The 18,666-nt window shown below is 47.1% G+C and overlaps 8 protein-coding genes across 8 annotated transcripts; 4 read left to right on the forward strand and 4 right to left on the reverse strand.

Annotated features, from left to right (window-relative positions):
• Positions 1-725: 725 nt before the first annotated feature.
• On the forward strand, positions 726-2,469 carry GLAREA_09995 (Phosphoenolpyruvate/pyruvate; the record flags this gene model as incomplete). Its single annotated transcript, XM_008080045.1, has 4 exons — positions 726-832; positions 881-1,212; positions 1,266-1,536; positions 1,593-2,469. The coding sequence occupies 4 exons, from the start codon at positions 726-728 to the stop codon at positions 2,467-2,469; spliced, it is 1,587 nt and encodes a 528-aa protein (XP_008078236.1).
• A 410-nt stretch (positions 2,470-2,879) lies between these two features.
• Positions 2,880-4,282, reverse strand: GLAREA_09996 (PLP-dependent transferase; the record flags this gene model as incomplete). The annotated part of the gene is made up of 2 exons (XM_008080046.1): positions 2,880-3,384; positions 3,438-4,282. The coding sequence occupies 2 exons, from the start codon at positions 4,280-4,282 to the stop codon at positions 2,880-2,882; spliced, it is 1,350 nt and encodes a 449-aa protein (XP_008078237.1).
• Positions 4,283-4,984: 702 nt separating this feature from the next.
• Positions 4,985-9,478, forward strand: GLAREA_09997 (uncharacterized protein; the record flags this gene model as incomplete). The annotated part of the gene is made up of 11 exons (XM_008080047.1): positions 4,985-5,155; positions 5,210-5,288; positions 5,341-5,661; positions 5,723-6,181; positions 6,230-6,402; positions 6,451-6,813; positions 6,868-7,038; positions 7,085-7,771; positions 7,819-7,949; positions 7,995-8,379; positions 8,432-9,478. 11 exons carry the CDS (start codon positions 4,985-4,987, stop codon positions 9,476-9,478), a joined length of 3,987 nt encoding a protein of 1,328 aa, XP_008078238.1.
• Positions 9,479-10,470: 992 nt separating this feature from the next.
• GLAREA_09998 (uncharacterized protein) lies at positions 10,471-10,967 on the reverse strand (the record flags this gene model as incomplete). Its single annotated transcript, XM_008080048.1, has 2 exons — positions 10,471-10,536; positions 10,635-10,967. 2 exons carry the CDS (start codon positions 10,965-10,967, stop codon positions 10,471-10,473), a joined length of 399 nt encoding a protein of 132 aa, XP_008078239.1.
• A 636-nt stretch (positions 10,968-11,603) lies between these two features.
• Positions 11,604-13,470, reverse strand: GLAREA_09999 (MFS general substrate transporter; the record flags this gene model as incomplete). The annotated part of the gene is made up of 3 exons (XM_008080049.1): positions 11,604-12,861; positions 12,912-13,199; positions 13,259-13,470. The coding sequence occupies 3 exons, from the start codon at positions 13,468-13,470 to the stop codon at positions 11,604-11,606; spliced, it is 1,758 nt and encodes a 585-aa protein (XP_008078240.1).
• A 919-nt stretch (positions 13,471-14,389) lies between these two features.
• Positions 14,390-15,031, forward strand: GLAREA_10000 (uncharacterized protein; the record flags this gene model as incomplete). Its single annotated transcript, XM_008080050.1, has 2 exons — positions 14,390-14,473; positions 14,528-15,031. 2 exons carry the CDS (start codon positions 14,390-14,392, stop codon positions 15,029-15,031), a joined length of 588 nt encoding a protein of 195 aa, XP_008078241.1.
• A 237-nt stretch (positions 15,032-15,268) lies between these two features.
• Positions 15,269-16,605, reverse strand: GLAREA_10001 (FAD/NAD(P)-binding protein; the record flags this gene model as incomplete). Its single annotated transcript, XM_008080051.1, has 2 exons — positions 15,269-15,721; positions 15,772-16,605. The coding sequence occupies 2 exons, from the start codon at positions 16,603-16,605 to the stop codon at positions 15,269-15,271; spliced, it is 1,287 nt and encodes a 428-aa protein (XP_008078242.1).
• Positions 16,606-17,558: 953 nt separating this feature from the next.
• On the forward strand, positions 17,559-18,310 carry GLAREA_10002 (Acyl-CoA N-acyltransferases (Nat); the record flags this gene model as incomplete). The annotated part of the gene is made up of 2 exons (XM_008080052.1): positions 17,559-17,955; positions 18,003-18,310. The coding sequence occupies 2 exons, from the start codon at positions 17,559-17,561 to the stop codon at positions 18,308-18,310; spliced, it is 705 nt and encodes a 234-aa protein (XP_008078243.1).
• Positions 18,311-18,666: the final 356 nt, after the last annotated feature.

An 18,666-nucleotide genomic window follows, 5' to 3' on the forward strand; every position in this document is an offset into this window, starting at 1 on the left:
TGGTTTTAGAAGTGTGGAAGAGCCATCCGAGATTGATAGATAGCTGAATTCGGCCGACGTATCTATTATCACCAGAAGATTGGCAGTTCTTGGGAAAAGAGAACGCCTCAAGCATCTTGGTGACTCTGTAACCGACCGTCTAGAGCTCAGGTGATACGATAATGAGTCGCTACCATGATGAAAGTTAGTCTGTCGGGCTCCACGCCGACGACACTGGGAGTGTGTACAAGATAGGTTTAGCCGTCGGTCTTTTTGGCCGAAATGCAGCTGGATAACCACAGGATCCGCCCATCTGCAGGTACACGCGGGTGTATCGTCATTATCAGGTTTGTGTTGTAGCAAGAATGTTCCACTTGATACTTTAAATTTCAAAAGTGGTGGTTGTGGCAAAAAGGTCGGGGATCTGGCATGTTGACTTGACCGATCACTGGTTGTGAATACGCTCAGACGGCCCGCCAAGTACCCAGTTAAGATTACTACAAAGCGGGGAAGAACAACACCAAGATTGTCGTTTACTTTCTTCGCATTTTGACACCGACGGTGAAATGTGGCCGAAGCATTACAATGGACGAAATATAGACTGCTAAGGCTGTGGATGCGAGAATAGCTTACAAAGTTCTTCTGAACGAACGGTATGTGAAAGGTATTTTCTGCCCCTTCCAATTTTGGAAAACTTGAGTCTGTAGACCTATACTTCTTGCTGTATAAAAAAAACAATTCAAAAGATGCCTCGCATTAATCAGATCCCAGATGATGAACAGGCGGGATTCGATGCTAAAGTCAAAGAGCTAGAGGAGTGGTGGAAGAGCCCACGACAAGCTCACATCAAACGGTAAAATCAAATTAAAAGCCTCTATCTATATCTCTAAAATATCTACAGACCATATTCCGCGACTAGAATTGCATTGCTCGCCGGAGTCCTGCCCCAAAAATATGCGTCAAGTGACATGGCATTGAAGCTCTGGGAGCAACTCAACGAGCATCGCAAAAATGGCACTCACGAGATGACTTTCGGTGTCACGGACCCGATTATTGCGAGCCAGATGGCAAAGTATCAGGAGACTCTCTATGTTTCTGGGGCGTTGTGTGGGTTCTCAGAAGTGTCGGAGCCTGGAATGGATTGTTGCGATTATCCATTAGATACGGTGCCTAAAGTTGTGGACAAAATCTTTAAGAGTCAAGTATGGCATTCGCAGCGCCAGAGTCATTATCGTAAGCGCCGAATTCCACATCGAGTAATTATTTTTTACTAACTCTCTTTTCAGGCATGCTCCAGCCAAAGGAGAAGCGAGCTGAACTCGAGAATTGGGATTACTTGACTCCCATTGTGGCTGATGGCGATATGGGATTTGGAGGACTCACTTCAACCGTGAAGATGACAAAGCTGTTCGTTGAAGCTGGTGTTGCCATGTTTCATCTTGACGATCTGGCTATCGGAAAGAAGAAGTTCACAGTTGGAATGGGACGTACGGTTGTGCCAACGAGTGAATATCTTGATCGTCTTACTGCTGCGCGGATGCAGATTGATATCATGGGGTAAGACACCCAACACGAGGCCTATGGTTTTTGATCAGAACTAATGAGATTTATAGAGCAGATACCATGCTTTTGTGTCGTTGCGATGTCGATCACTCGGAATTCATTACGGATGTTATTGATCCTCGCGATCACAAGTACGTCCAGGGCGCAACAGTTGCCGTCAAATCACTCCAAGATACGTTAAGGGAAGCCGCAGAGGGAGGATCTCCAGATCTCCTCGCTACTCGCAAGGAATGGATTAAGAACGCTGAGCTCTGTACATTCGACGAAGCAGTGAAGAAAGTCGCTTCGGAATCAGAATACAAAGCTTATGTTTCGAAACTTGGATCAGGAACGAATTCCCTCAAAGACATGCGAGCAGCTGCCAAAGAAACAGTAAGCCAGGAGGTCTTCTTCGATTGGGATTTACCACGTTCAAGGGAAGGTCAATTTTTCTACAAATCCTGCGTCTCCGCTATCATCGAGCGCGCCCTTCTCGCCGCTCCTCTGGGTGACGTGACATGGGCACGAATGGACATGCCAAACTGGTCCGACCTCGTCGAATTCCACGTAGCCATTCGAAAAGTATATCCAGAACGGCTCTTCGCATTCGGCTACACGGGCGACTACGACTACCCCAAAGCCGGATTCTCGCCAGAAGCCGTCAAATCGCTGCCATCGGATCTCGCGAAGATGGGCGTGGCGTGGCAGGTGCAGCCGATCTGGGCGCTTCAGGGTCTGAATTACCAGACGCAGAAGTTTGCGAAGCTGTGGAGGGAACGTGGGATTGAGGGGTATGTGGAGGAGATTCAGAAACCGGCGTTGGCGACCAGCCCGATGACGGATGGGTTTGAGAAACCGAGTTATAGTGGGAGTTATCTGTGTGATGCGTTTTGGGATACTGTTGCTGTGAGGGATGTGGGTGAGGGGCCCAGTGGGACGGCGAGTTAGGTAGAGAGTTTATCAATTGAATATATTGCTTATGAACTTGACTTTGCATCTATTTGAAATGCATATTGTGATTGTGATTTTCACAATGAAAAATGTGAGCTGACAGCCTGATATGCAGAAAGAAGCCTTCTTGAACTCGTTGCTGTCATTATGTGGCTTGCCTGTCTGTGGCTATCTCAATGTTCTTCACTGGGTCCTGCTGATAGAGGTGTATGTTATGATGGAAGACCTTTCCCACTTTCGAGAGCAGTGTGGATCTGTAATAGACAATTATCATTTTCACTAAGAATGCGAGGTTCATTGATCTAGGTAATATGATAATTCCTTGTTCGAAGCACAGTTTCGCATTAGATAATAGCTGATACAGAGTGCAAGAACTAGGAAGCAGTTTGAAAGTTATCTATATTTAACTATGTCTGACATTCTTTAAGCATAATCCTCAACAACTTCGCCAGTCTTTCGATCCCCTCCTGCATCTCCTTCTCCTCATGCCACGCCCAGCACAACCTCGCACCCCTTCCAAACCCCTTATGCGACCTCTCAGAACTCGTCTTATCTCCCTGAACAACAAACATCTCCCCATAAGCAAATATTAGAGAATATTCTTCTTTTGCTCTCTTCGCAATTATATCGGCACTTGGAAGTTCGGGGGGGAAAGTGATATAGGTGAAGAACCCGCCTGCTGGCACGATTGTGGTGTTCTCTGTTGTTTCCATGTATGGGGAGCCTGTGGTTATGAGAACGCCGAGAGGTTGGAGGTATTGTTTTATAGCGGTCATGAGGACTCGGTAGCGGGATTGGTATGTTGGGATTAAGACCTCGTCGATGTGTTTTTGCAACGACCCGGAGGTAAGGAGGTGGTTGATGAAAGTTGAGGTTAGATGTGAGGGAGCGCCTCCTGATCGAGTCGATCCTCTGGAGAAATAGTATTAGCCATTGAAAACCTATCTTTCCTTCATTTCACTTACGTCTCACTGAGTCTAAGAATCTGCTTCGGTGACCCTTCAGCCCATCCAACCCGAACGCCTGGAGCCACGATTTTGGAAAACGAGCCGTTGCTGATTGCATTTCCCCATTCATCATCCGAGCTCGTAGCTCTATCAACATCTGATAATCGTGGAGGGATTGGTGTGAGCTTTGTTGACTCGCTAGTAGGTTCTTCTGGCCATCTCAAGAAATCGTATACATCATCCGAGATTATCAGAATATCATATTCTCGCACCAGATCTATTAGCTGTTCTCGAACGTTCGTACCCATAGTCTTCGCACTTGGATTTGAGAAGGTAGGTGTCAAGTACAAAACATGCCTGTAAATCTTTTGATACTGCTCTGACGGCTTTGTCCTATGACTGGAATGACTGTCACTACGACCTTCGAATTCAACGAGAGCTTTCCTGAGCCATTTTACGTCGATCCCCCCGTCATTCTCTGGAACACCTCTCAACTTTTCTGAAAACCCAGCATCCTGGAAAATGGTACATGCGAGGAAGTATGTTGGCTCTACCATCCATACTCGCTGCGTGACTTCTGGATCCGTAAACACTTGCAAGATATTGGCCAAATTTTGAGAAGCACCACCAGTAATCGCTATTCGTTCAGAGGGTATCTCTCCAGCGGCGGGTTGGTAAAAAGAAGATAGCCAGCTAGCGATTGACTTCCGCAATGGAGCATATCCTAAGTCTGGGCCATATATGAGAGCAGAACTTGCGACTTCAGGATCACTTAGGGCGGCCTGTGTAGCTTCAGCAAGTTGCTCGACTGGGAAAAGACGGGTCGATGGCCATCCTAATTGAAGATTGATTGGCTTTGACATGATTCTGAGCGAAGAAGACGATAAGATTTTCAGATGAATTTCAATCCAGCAACTAATGGAGTACCAAAGAAACGGCAGAGAAAAGGATAGAGAGGAAAAGAAAAGACATCCAGCATATTGCCGACCGCAACGTACAGAACCTAACACCAGCTCATAGCTCATAGCTAGATTCAAACCCAACAGTCAGGAGTGTCCAACTAATCGCCTTCCATCCATACTTCCTTTCGCTTTTGATGGCCGATGACAATCTTCGGAGACTTCGCTGAAGTTGACGGGATGTGGAGGCGATGGGGTTCTTGGTGGGAACACACCCCTGAAGCCAGGCTGGGGCAGTCCCGCAAGCTCGCTAAAATAGCTGCTTGGTTTCGGAGGCAGAGCCCGAAAGCCAAGTCGATACCCCTAAACCCCATCTTTGGATGACCCTGTGGTTTCCATCTCAGGAACAGGCGCGTCGGCCATTTGTGATACGCGATTTCGATAACCATTACGAAGTGCTGCAGCAAGCTCAACAATGGGGTACCGGAAGCCATTGTTAATTGTCGCCATGGATCGACAACTTCGTCAGGAGAGTCGTCGCCACGGGCCGACGAAGAGTTACGTGCTTCCTAAGGAGCAACTTTCAATACCGATATGAGCAGCGGATTCCCTCATTCTGGGAAAGCCTGAGTCTATTCGAACATCCCCTCCATTGCGACCACCACTATGCCTTCTGCCATCACCCCTCCTCCTGCGCCCCAAAGACCTGGTATCGAGATTGCAATCGATCGCGGAGGAACATTTACAGACTGTATTGCCACGAATATACCAGGCAGAGAGGATGTAGTGGTCAAACTTCTTAGTGTTGACCCCTCAAATTACGAGGATGCGCCAACGGTATGCTTGAGTTTCGGCGGACGAAATTTAAGCCAGAATACTGACCTTGTACAGGAAGGTATTCGAAGAATCTTGGAGACCGTAACGGGCGAGAAGTTAAATCGCGGAACTCCAATCGATACTTCACAGATTGGTCAGTCAAAGCTGCTACCCCTCCGAAGAGCGTTATGTTAATGGGGCTATAGCTTCAATAAAGATGGGGACCACGGTGGCTACAAACGCGCTTCTCGAACGGTCAGCGGAGTCTTGTGCTCTTGTGGTTTCAAAAGGACATGCGGATTTGTTAAGGATAGGAGACCAGACGAGGCCGAAGCTGTTTGATCTAAACATTAGACGACCGCCGCCTTTATTTTCGGAAGTTCTCGAGATTGATGAGAGAGTTACGCCGGAGGAATACACAGAAGACCCAAACCCAAAGTCATCTGCGGATTTGGATGCGCTGGTAGACGATGTCTATGTTGTAAAGGGAGTTGGCGGGGAATTGATTAGAATTATAAAGCCACTTGGTTCGTTTTCAATGGTTGTGCTTTCGAATTCAGTTGCAACTTGCTAATATATTGTGCGAAGATGTCGAAAAAGCACGAGAGGGTCTACAGAAGCTCTTCGATAGTGGTGCCAGGTCACTAGCTGTTGTATTACTCCATTCATATACATTCCCAAACCACGAACTCGCCATCGGAAAGCTAGCGAAAGAAATCGGATTCACTCAAATATCACTCTCTTCTCAGCTGCTTCCAATGATCAAGGCTGTATCGCGAGGTCAGTCTGCGGCAGTGGATGCATATTTGTCACCAGCGGTGCAGCAATATGTTGACGGGTTCCGTTCCGGGTTCGTTGGCAAACTTGAGGACAGTACTGGATCTGCTCGCTGCGAGTTTATGCAATCTGATGGTGGTTTAGTGGGCTGGCAACGATTCAATGGACTTAGAGCGATTCTGTCAGGCCCGGCGGGAGGTGTTGTAGGCTTTAGCAGGACTTGCTATGATAAAGAAGACAAAGTTCCTTGTATTGGTTTCGATATGGGTGGTAAGTAGTATCCTTCTTCCCCCGAAATCATGTATTGATTGGGCTCAGGCACTTCGACGGATGTCAGTCGATATGGCGGCCTCCTTACTCACACACTTGAGAATGTTATCGCTGGAGTCACGGTTCAATCACCTCAGCTTGACATCACTACAGTCGCTGCGGGTGGAGGTTCCATCCTTACCTATCGAAATGGCCTATTCAACGCAGGACCTCAATCAGCTGTGCGTGCATTTCCCGTTTCGAGATTACAATACTGACTTATTGCTCAGGGCGCTCATCCTGGTCCAGCTTGTTACCGAAAGGGAGGCCCATTAACTGTCACAGATGCAAATCTTGTTCTCGGTCGTCTTTCCGCAGATCACTTTCCTAAAATCTTCGGGCCAAATGAAAATGAGCCATTGGATTTTGCGACCTCAAGGAAAGCATTTGAAGAACTGACCGAAACCATTAATCATGACTTGAAAACCGCCGGCGGAAATACCTTGTCTGTTGAAGAGGTTTGTCTTGGATTTCTCGATGTTGCCAATGAGTCTATGTGTAGGCCCATTCGACAAATTACCGAATCAAAGGGTTACAATACATCAGATCACAATCTTGCTAGTTTTGGTGGTGCTGGGGGTCAGCACGCTTGTGTGAGTTAACATTTTCGCAACGACTTGAGATGTTCAACAACTAACACGTCGCAGGCGATTGCTGACCGACTTGGCATCAAAAGGGTCATCGTACACAAGCATGCGTCGATATTGAGTGCGTATGGTATGGCGCTGGCGGATACTGTGCAGGAGAAGTACGAGCCATGTTCTTGTGACTATTATGACTCTGTGGACGAAGTCAAAAGCAGACTCGGGAACATGGAAGTGAGTTTTTGACACTTTCTCAGGAAACCATCTAACCACTCAATAGGATCAAGTCACTTCACAACTGAAATCAGAAGGCTTCAGAGGTGACCAAATCACTTACGAGCGCTACGTCAATCTGCGTTATGCTGGTTCTGATACCATGATTATGATACTTGAACCAGCAGATGGAGATTACGCGGCTGCGTTCATCAAAGAGCATGAGCGCGAGTTCTCCTTCACATTACCGAATCGAAAAGTTTTGGTCGAGAATCTGCGCATTCGGGGACGTGGAAATGCAGGCATTCGTGGTTCCCAGAAGTCCATCAGCAAGGAGCAAGCAGCTCTGCTTCCTAGAACTGTCTCCAAGGATGGTTCCCGTATGCTGCCTGTTTATTTCGAAGGAGGCTGGAAGGAGACGCCTCTTTTTGTACTCAGAGATCGTATCCCCGGAGACATCATTCATGGTCCTGCCATGATCTACGATGAGACTCAAATGGTGGTAGTTCAACCTGGTGCTACCGCTCGGGTGTTACAATCTCATATTGTCATTGATATTAAGTCTGAGGATGCAGCTTCGACCTCGAAAGAGGACACTGATGTTGAAAGTCCTTTGACTGAAGACCCAATTCAGCTTTCAATTTTCTCCAATCGATTTATGGGAATTGCAGAACAGATGGGACTTACACTCATGAAAACAAGCGTTTCAGTAAACATCAAGGAGCGACTTGATTTTAGCTGTGCTCTTTTTGGTGTAAGCATAGACTCTAGTCTAGATTTCCCCCTGCTAATTCTCTCTAGCCTGACGGAGGATTAGTCGCCAATGCGCCTCATGTTCCAGTACATCTCGGTAGTATGGAGCATGCTGTACGCTTCCAGCATAAATTACATTCACAACATCTACGTCCTGGTGATGTTCTAGTGTCGAATACGTAAGTCGCCTCCGACATTGCAAATTCCTTTTCTAATTTTCATAGTCCACTGGCTGGAGGAACACATTTACCCGACATCACCGTCATCACACCTATTTTTGACAACGCTGGGAAGAACATCATCTTCTACACCGCATCAAGAGGGCATCACGCTGAGATTGGAGGCATTCTTCCAGGATCCATGCCTGCAAGTAGTACTCGACTTTACGAGGAAGGTGTCCAGATCGAGTCCATGTTTCTGGTTCGGGACGGGATTTTCCACGAAGAAGAGATTTCTCGAGTTTTGGTAGAAGAGACTGGAGCGCATCCTGGGTGCAGTGGAACGAGAAGCTTGAGTGACAATCTGAACGATCTGAAGGCTCAAATTGCAGCGAATGCAAAGGGTGCGAACCTCGTACATTCTCTTATTGAAGAAGGTGGCATTCGAAAGGTGTGTTTAGTCATAATAGGATGTGAGTATACCGCTTACTGACAATTATTAGGTACATTTTTACATGGATGCTATCAAGAGAAATGCGTCGACAGCAGTTCGCGCCTTCCTACAGCGCACACATGATAAGTTCGAGGGCAAACCATTAACAGCAACCGACCATATGGACGATGGTACACCAATATCGGTAAACATCACGATCTCGCCGGAGGGAACGGCAGACTTTGATTTCACAGGCACTGGATTGGAGGGACTACACTGCTTCAACGCCCCCTCTGCTATCACTAAGTCTGCTACAATGTACGTTCTACGGTGTTTGATTAACGAAGACATCCCTCTCAACGAAGGATGTCTGCTTCCCATCAGCTTCAACATTCCGCCTGGAACAATCCTCAACCCCAGTGGCACTGCCGCCGTCTGTGCAGGTAATCCTATTACTTCTCAGCGCATCACCGATGTCCTGATCAATGCTTTCCAAGCCTGCGCCGCAAGTCAAGGTGACTGCAATGTCTTCTCATTTGGCTTCGGAGGCAAAGATCCTGAAAGTGGCAAGGAAACTAAAGGGTTTGGTTTCGGAGAAACGATATGTGGCGGTTCTGGCGCTGGCGAGACCTGGAATGGTACTTCTGGTGTTCATATTAACATGACCAACACACGAATCACTGATGCAGAAGTCCTCGAGAAGCGATACCCAGCCATTCTCAACCGCTTCACCCTGCGACCTGGTAGTGAGGGGATAGGCCAGAACAACGGCGGAACTGGTATCATTCGAGAGTACGAATTCAGAAGACCCCTGAGTGCCTCGATTGTCAGCGAGAGGCGGGTCTATCAGCCTTACGGAATGGCTGGTGGTGGTTCAGGCATGAGCGGTCGCAACACGCTCGTTGAAAAGCTGAGTGATGGTAGTGAACGAAGGGTTAACATTGGAGGCCGAAAGGATTTCAAGGTCAACACTGGGGATAAGGTTATTATTGAGACGCCGGGTGGTGGTGGGTGGGGTGTACCCGGGTCTGAGAAGATGAAGATGATACCCGCGGAGACGCAGCCGGCTTGGGGGTTTGCTAATATGTGGCAAACGAGGTTGGAGCAGAGTAATTAATACTGAAGAATGATATCAAGTTCGAACGTTCCTTATCTGTCGTGCTTTGAGGGGTGATGGGTGGGATTGGTCTGGTTCGTCCTTGATTTCGCCATGGCTTGAGATCCTGGATACAAGTTAAGTCAATCTTACCTGAGACCGGGACAAGACACTTATTGATTGTTATCCCTAGTCAATCCAGCGTGCACCAATTAGTCAGAGGTTTTCCATTTTGACAACACAAATAAAACAAATAAGTTTTATTTGCCATACCTTCGCTTGATCCCAGTGTACAGATTCTTGAATAATGGATATTGAATCTATCCAAAGATACTTGTTCTCGATAAAGTCTCTTGCAACCTTTCCAGCCAACCGTGAGTATTGCTGTTTGGCATTCTAGTAAAGCAGTTGACAAAAAGAACAACCGGCTTCAGCTGCTCGGAAGATGTGTCCGACGGTAATCACATATTTGTTATCTATAAAGGCGCTGAAGTGGTGGAGGTCAAAGCCTTGACATGACTTGCAGAGAGCTGCTGATAGGGTCATTATGTATAGTTTTGAACAGTTAGAAGGCTTTCAACGGGCATAGAGGCTAAGCGAATCTAAAGAGATAAGAACATAAAGCTTGGTGTTGTCTCTAGTATCCGGTGTCTTGTTTTGTGCGGCTGAAGTTGAAACTCCAGTTACCTGTTCAGGATATGGGTGACCTACCTCTTGCGCAGCGCAACAAGCAGGCAGATCGTAGCGTCAGCGTCTAACCATAACAAAAGTTATTTGATACTTTAAGCTCACCTTCCAACTCCTCAGACTCCGTCCCTAGTCTCTCAAGCCCCTCTTATGCATCCTCAATTGCCTTATCAAGCTCATTAATCGTCGCTCTGGCCCTCTCAACTAACTGATCAATTTCGACAGTATCGCTTCCGCCTCTCCTCTCCGTCAATCGTGACCCATCTCGGACAAACAAGAATCATAAAAGGGAAACCGAACAACATGGACTTAAAATACAAATCTCCTCATGCTCTGCTGTTGTCACGAAAGTAGATGGACATCTTCTCCCAGATGATTCGATCTTCCTTAGACTTTGCAGCCTCACAAGTCAGTATTGAGGCACCTCAAAAGTAGGAATATAAACCCGATGTGCTTGCAAGAAAGAAGACGTGAAAGTCACCAGACTTACCATTCTCTCAACTTCAATCTTACTAACGTTTCCCTCCCTGATAACGTTTAAGATCGCCTCTGGGATAGCTTTCCCTGTTGTCTCCAAAGAAACTACATTCGCCTTTCTAATCGCCACCTCTCGATTTCTCTCATCACCCTCGCAGCTGCTACAGTATCCATTTGAAAGGAAGTCCCTGGTATGTGCACCGCAGTACGAGCGATTACAATCTTCTCCTCGACAAGACCTGAACTCGTCAGTCCAGCATACTTCGGACCCGCTGAAGGTCCTCTCGCCATCGTTGAATAGATTGTTTCGTGCACCGCAGCGAGAGGATGATTGTTCGTTGCCCATTTTAATCGGTGGTGTGGAGAAATAAAACTGGGTGGTGTTGATCGATTGATGGGGGTTTGAAGATTCAGATACGGTTGGCTTGGCCGTTGTGTCAAACGGAATGGATTTAGCACACTCTCAAATTTTGGTCAACTCTGGGTTCAATGGGCTGCAGACGAGAAATCTATCCAGAGAGACTTCCCACACTCCCGAGCCGCCTACCTGATGACAACGTGGCGTCGTGTTATTGGAGGACGGAGAAAATTGTCGCTGGTAAGGCTGTGAGAATCCTTCGAGTATATAAATACCTAGATTATGAAAATAAACAAACAGTCTTTTGTATTTGATCTGTTGTTGTCGTTCCCTAATATCCAGAAAGAAAGAGGAAAGTTTTCACGGCTTCTACTTGCAAGACGACTGCCTTCCAGGTGACTAGATTTCCTCGTATGCCCATCATGACTGCAACGGACAAGATGATATAGAGTGTTTCTGCCTGTTAGCTGCAGGTTGGTCAAAAGATTTTAATGAATAAAGAAGAATCTAATTTCCCATGATGATGTTCCTCGAAATTGTATTACATTTTCTTTTCCGCAGCGCTTCTTTCAGAGGACCTTTGTGCGGGACCTTTTTCGAACGGAATGTGTTCCTTCTTCAAATCTAAAATACACGGCCCTTCACTTGCTTAATGTGTTTGACATTTATGTCTCTCCAGAAAGCAACACATATGAGAGCTCCTGCCAGCAAGCATACACTAGTGATAAGCATCAATCTTTGAGCATCTCCATACGCTCTGTTGATAGCGTTTCTAGCCGGTGTGCCCTTTTCATAAAACATCTGCCAGAGAATAGAGCCGTACACCATCTTGTAGTCCACATCCGGTGGCAGGTACTTCTTCAAAGCAGCTGGGAAAACGCTGGTCCAAATGGATGTAGCGACTGTTCCACCTAGAGCACTTCCAATGCTCGAGAAGAGATTTAGTATGGCGATGATGACTGCAATGTGCTGGTGATCAGATGGTGCCATCATAGCCATTTCTCCGCAGAGAACAATGGTGCCTCCCGAGAAAGCTACGAAAATCTGTGTCATGATGATATAGCCTATGTCGCTATTTGGTTGGCGGAAGTGTATCATCAAACCAACCCCAAGCATCATTAGTGGAATCGCAAAATAGAGCGCAATCCATTTGAATCTCCCAGTCCAACGAATCGCAACTCCGACCAGAATCGCAAAGAAGCAAGATCCAACACGGTAAATGGCGCTGACGTAACTAGCATTGATCACGCTAAGTCCCCAGACGACTTGCAACATCGAAAAGAAATAGCTTCCCCAGACGATGGAGTTGAAAAACACCAGTGTGAACATGATGCCTGCCAGGAACACAGTGCGATCCAAAAGCAGCTCGAAGGGGATGAAAGTAACAGGTGCAACGTATTTTTCGTAGAAGGCGAATGCAATGATCAATAGTCCGCCAAAGATTATCATGCAGATAATCATCGGAGACCTCCACTGGTCGGGTTGGTAGGAATACAGACTGAATGGAAGCAGAAACAACGCCATACCAGAAGCCAGCATCAGTATTCCAACAAGATCGACCTCAATGGCATAGTTTATGATGGATTTTGGACTGAGACTGATTGGTGTGCTTGAAATGAGGCCGGCTTTTCTTGCTTTTCGGTGATTCCAGAGAAACAGGAAGATCAGTGGCGACACCACGACTGGAACCACTATGGAGAAAATTCCAAATCCCCATCTCCATCCTGGACCACCTCTCGTCACAACACTTTGCGCGACCGGTCCACCAATCCAACTCGTTATGATATATGGTGATGTCGCAAATGCCAGCATAAGAGGTCTGCTTTTCAGAGCCGTCGTATCGGCTATAAAGACAGTCAAGCAGTAGCTGATTCCTTGGGATCTTGAATAGTGTTAGAGCAAGGCACAGAATAGAGGATTTGATCAACATACCCAGTCGAGGAGAATACCTGAGCAGCAGCATACGTTTGCACGTTTTTGCACGTCGCCATCATGATATAACCCAGCACCCAAACGAGGAGCATCAGCGACATACCCTGCGGTCTGCCCCAGGTATCCAAGATCTTTGCCAGAGGTATCTTGGCTAGACCTCCTATTATACTCGCCATGATGCCGGTAGCTGCAGTCAACGAGTGTAGAGAGAATGAGCTGGTAACATATGGATTCAGAGATCGAATCACCAGCTCCTCCAGTGAAGCTACGAAGTATATGAGCCAGATCCTATGCGGAAGTCAGTACACGACAGATCGAAGCTATTCTTTGCTGGAAGTGCTTCTTACAGCGCATATGCTGTGATCAGATGTCCCTTTGTCCAAACCGACGTTGCAGCTTGCATCTTCTGCACACCAGCTTGCGCATCGTGTTCGATGAATTCTTTCTCTCCATCCTCCACATCATCTTTACGAGAAGCTGAGACTATCTCATCTTGTTTCTCCGGAGCAATCTCATGTAGAGGGACGGAGTTCGTCGAGGGCGTCGATATTTTATCCATTTGATTTTGAGTCAACAAATCGCCCTTGGCAATGAGGGGAAGAAGGCAGTGTGAAGAGCTCTCGACGACAACAACTGATGTGAGTGCCCTGTCGCCAATCATGCAGCACAATAAAAGTCGCAGCTCACAGAACTTGGGAATTGAAAGTGACAACTGCAGATATGCAACAACGGCACGAAACCAACTCACTCCTCACGGATACCCACGGCAAATAACGCGATGTCACGCCAAGCTCGCACTCCAACTTCCTAACCCTTCAAACTGACCACTTTCCCACCCAAATCAGCTGTCAAAGTTTACGAGCTTCCTTTCATGCCCATCCCGCGTGCGATACCGGGAGCACAAACATTGGCTTGAGGTGGTTGTTTGGCGGGTGGGGGGGTGGGGCGGGGCCATGGCAAGGGGGGAAAGATCTGATTAGATGGTGCAAGCGAGGATCTGATAAGATTATGAAAATCTCTGTCATGCGGGTGGGCATTGGCAATGCAGCCACACCTTCCCGCTTCTATATAATTGCTGGATTGAGATGGGAGGCCGTGATATAATTGCTGATATGTTGGGGATTGCAGGCAAATTATGCGGGATGTGATGAATGTGCGTTTATAACCTCAGCTGATGCTACTGTCGACCGGGGAGATGATTGTTATTGGAATGTTTACTTCTGATCGTTCTCGAAGCATGGGTAATTGAACAATAAACTGCCACGTAAAGTCTAGCTCAATATTGTCTCTCACATGGCCAGCTTCCCTGCATAAGCAAGGTACCGCGCTGAATAGCATCTCATCACCGTGCTTGCCACAGAGCTCTGTTCCATCCAACACAGCTCTTCACCTGCAAAATATTTCTTGCTCCATCGACAAATCTAATTAAATTTCAATTTCACTACCTATCGCCGAGAATTCGAGCTCAGATTCCAAAAATGAAGCTCTTCACCCTCACCCTCGTCTTCACTCTCACCCTCTTCACCTACGCTCAAGACATCCGCTCCCTCCCTCAATGCGCAGTAAGTTAACTTCTCCCTAACCCCCTCAGTCACCAAACTAACCACAGTTTCCAGCAAGGTCCAGTACTAGACGCCATATCCGCCTCCGGCTGTCCCCTCACAGACATAAAATGCATCTGCGCAAACAAAGAATTCATCGCCGGTCTCCTCGAGAAGATTCCCAAGGTCTGCACTTCAGCGGAAGTAGATCGTATGCCCATCCTTTCTCATCCATCTCCCCCATCTATCCCTTCTGCTCTGAGTGATGTTGATAAATGTGTAGCGACTGTTGATTTCGCGAATAAACTCTGCGCAGCAGCAGGCGTGACGTTGAATCTGGTTAATCCGCTTGCGTCGTCTACGACGTCTGCTGTTTCATCGACGAGCTCTAGTGCAGTGGCTACAACTTCGTCGGTGGGGAATAGTACTATTACTTCTGCTGCGACGCCGAATTCGGCATCAACTACGAGTGCGGCGCCGGCAACGTCGAGTTCGGCGGCTGCAGCTGGGAGAGTTGAGGGGTTTGCTATGAGAGTGGTTGGTGGTGGGTTGGCGATGGCGGTTGGGTTGGTGTTGTAGATCAATTCAGGGAGGTGAAGGTAAGATAATCGATAGTTAGAGTTGGAGTTAGAGAGTATGAGATAGGTTGGGTGATTTGGTGGAGGGAGAAGATCGAGCTAAATCCTGCTGAGGAGCAGAAATGATCTAATTGCAGAAAGGCATGTTGCCATAGCACTCATGTTGAAACTTCAGTCGTGGAATACAAAGTCTGTTTCCATAACTATATTCTAAGCGCAATCTAATTGAAACGTTTATTCAATCCGTCTTACTCTCCCCATACTCATCTTCAAAAGGAACAACCCCCCAATGTCTCCACGACCCGTCACACATCAACGCAAGATCATTTTCCACAGCAGGAAACAACAATTCTGTCCCATCCTTCCCAAAATGCGTCACAGACTTATCCAATCCCAGTGTTAACTTAATTACAGACTCCGCCCAGTGCGGCTTGTATTTATATTGTTTACTCTTCCCTCGCGCAGCAAGCACAATATTGTCCGCGGCAATCTTTGCTTGTTGCATTGCGTGTCGAGCGTTTGGATTGTGTTCTCCGGTGTCAGCGACGTCTCCGCAGACGTATATATTTGGGTGATTGTTGTCGAGAATTTGAAGTGTGGGTTTGACGCTGAGGTGGCCGGAAGGCGTTATTGACGATGGTGTGAGCGAGGATAGGATACTGGATGATGGTTTTTGTCCACCACAATGAATCTGATCGCAGAATCAGCACATGGCTAGAGGAAATTGATGTAATAACTTACTAGAAAGTCACACCGCACTTCCCTCCCTGAACTCAGTGTAGCCGTTTTTCCCTCCACATTTTCGCTCACCAATCTCTCCCCAAGGATCACTTCCACACCAAGATCTTCCAGCCCCTTCAACGCTGCTACTTGCAACTCGACTCCAAACCGATTCATAACCGCCTGCCTCGAATGCACCAAAACGACGTTTTTATCCCGATACAAATGCTTTGCGTCAGCAGCCAACTCCACACCCGCCGCACCACCACCCACAACAACCAAATGTCTCGCCTCCTCAATTCTATCCTGCATCTCCCTCAACAACACCACCCCATCTTTCTTCTCATCTACTCCAGCTCGGCTTGGGAGGCCATCAGTTGCACCCGAGCCTGTCGCTACAAGCAAGTATTCATACAAAATTCTCTGTCCATTCGTCAACACCACCTGCTCTTTTTCCACCCTCTCAACACGAGCTTGCACCCATCTCACTAATTCCGCGGGAACGTATCTCCCATACGGGATAAACGCTTTATGTTCATGTTCCTTCACAACACAGAAACGCGGAAACACCCATGTGAAATTGAAATGACTGTGTGGTTCAATGACCACCACACGGAATGGACTATTGGGCGGTAAAGAAGTTGCGATGATTTTCGCTGCAAAATAGCCTGCGAATGAGGCGCCGATTATGATGATATTTTTGTCCTTGGAATCTTCGGGCTTGGTTGGATTGGGGAAGCGGAATTGGTAGTATGTTCGTTTGAATGATGTGGTTAGGGCACGGGTGAGTATGGAGAAGTATGCTCGGATGGAATAGAAGACTAGTCTTAGTAAGAGGATCTTTTTCTCGAACATGGCGAGTTATGGTGTTGTGGTGCCTCAACGAGATCGAATTGAGAAGATGATCAGATAAGATTAGATAAAAATTAGCGAACTTACGAGCTGTCCCTGCATCCGATTTAGCCTACTGCAATGAAACTTTCAAATTCCTTCCACGCAAACCAATGCATACTTGGCATAATTCCAACATTCTCCGAAGCCGGACATTCCCATAACAAATTCTTCTTCCATCACAGGAAGCGAGCCGTGCTTAACGGAGACATCTCGAATCAGCATAGCTTTGCTGTTGAGCTGGCTCGATTCGACGGCCAAGAAAGAAACATGACACGGGATACGAGGTCGTGGTGTGCTTGGGAGATGAAAATTTTAATCTGATAAGATATTGGTGGGACGATCTATTGGCTCGTTTGGGAGGACCCCTGGACTTGGCGTGTTTAAGTGGTAAATGTGAGGGATTGGTTTACGGAATATTTTGTTATGGAGGTTATATCGCAGTAATTAAGTTATTGGGTGTGTAGTGCTAGTGGCTTTGTGCAAGACTGAAGTCATAATATTTCATTGTTCTTGTAATTTACTGCCATTCAAGTATAACGACCTCTCTTAAATCTTGATGGACACTTTATTCTTATGACCTTGAACTCCAGTGAAGTTTCCAACTCTGGATATGAGTGAGGAACATAGTCCCTTGCCTGAAAATCTATCCTATGTATGCCCAGCTGCAGATAGCCAAGAGGCTTTATGTAAAGCGGGAAGTGATACGACCCAGACACTTGACAGCCAAGATTTGGATTTGTGGTAGAAAGGCGCCACTTTTCGAGTAACAGCGGAACATGTCGTTCGGGCAGGTGCTTCAAGAAGTTTTGAGATCCCATATTCAAGTGTTGCTGCTCTCCAGTTGAAGTTGAGAAGTTCCTAACTCCCATCTCATCCAAACACCTCATCCCCGATTACCCTTCAAAACCACCACAATGCCCTTTGCCGTCCTCCCTGCTCTCCTTCCAGACATCCACAATGTCTACGACATCTACTTCTCCTCCTTCACTGCCGACACCATGGGCTCTCTCATGGTCAAAATCCTCTTCCCCTCCGGCATCACCCCCGAGTTCCGCGAGCAGCACACCGCAGGCACGCTCGCCTATCTACACCAAAGCCGTTTCCAATACACCTGGAAATGTGTGGACATGGAGACCGGCGAGATCGTGGGCATGGCGTTAGGTGATATTTACTTACATGAGCGGAGTGAAGAGGAAAGGCGGGATCATGGGGTGCCTTGGTTGACTGGCGAGGATAGAGAGAGGGCCGAGAGGATTTTGGGTCCGTTGCATGAGGTGAGGGAGAGGTTGTGGGGAGGACATAAGTATATTTGTATGTTATAACATGAATCCTGAATGGCTCAAGCTGATCCTGTATAGATGTCCACGTGGTAGGCGTTGACCCGAAAAACCAGGGACGCAAAGCTGGTGCTGCACTGGTCCAATGGGGGTCAGACCTGTGCGATCATGCCGGAATACCCATATACTTCGAATCATCGCCGTCGACTGTGAAATTGTACGAAAAGATGGGTTGGCATAGACTCCCCGAGAGCATCGTTCATAAAGCTGCGGATTTGGGAGTAGATGAGGATATTGAGGTTCCTTTGATGGTAAAATTTCCTACGTATGCTGGAAAGATTACGTTTGATGAGTACAAAGCACAGGGGTATCCTATATTTTCAAGATGAAAGTTAAGAGCGCCGGGTAGTACAAAATGCATATAAATACCAAGTACAGGTACAGAGAGATACTTTACAAACTGTGATTTTCCTGAGAAAAGTTCTATGACTCGACGCTCTTGCGCTACAGGATAGACAGGAAGTAAATTCGCCATCAACGGGAAACAACGATACTTCTTACCTCATCGTCCAAAGATCAATGTAAATAGAGAAGTCTTTTGATGAAGAGTAGGGGCTGTCATTAGGTATCGAAAATGGAAGATCGTTAGGGAAGGCGTTCGCGCTGATGATCCAAGACGCGTCGAGATTGCGGGGTCGAGATCACCTGACCATCCTCTACAGCACGCGTCTCCCAAATCTCTGAA

This window comes from Glarea lozoyensis, assembly GCF_000409485.1.
Source record: "Glarea lozoyensis ATCC 20868 chromosome Unknown GLAREA13, whole genome shotgun sequence".
In the NCBI taxonomy this organism is placed as follows: domain Eukaryota; kingdom Fungi; phylum Ascomycota; class Leotiomycetes; order Helotiales; family Helotiaceae; genus Glarea; species Glarea lozoyensis.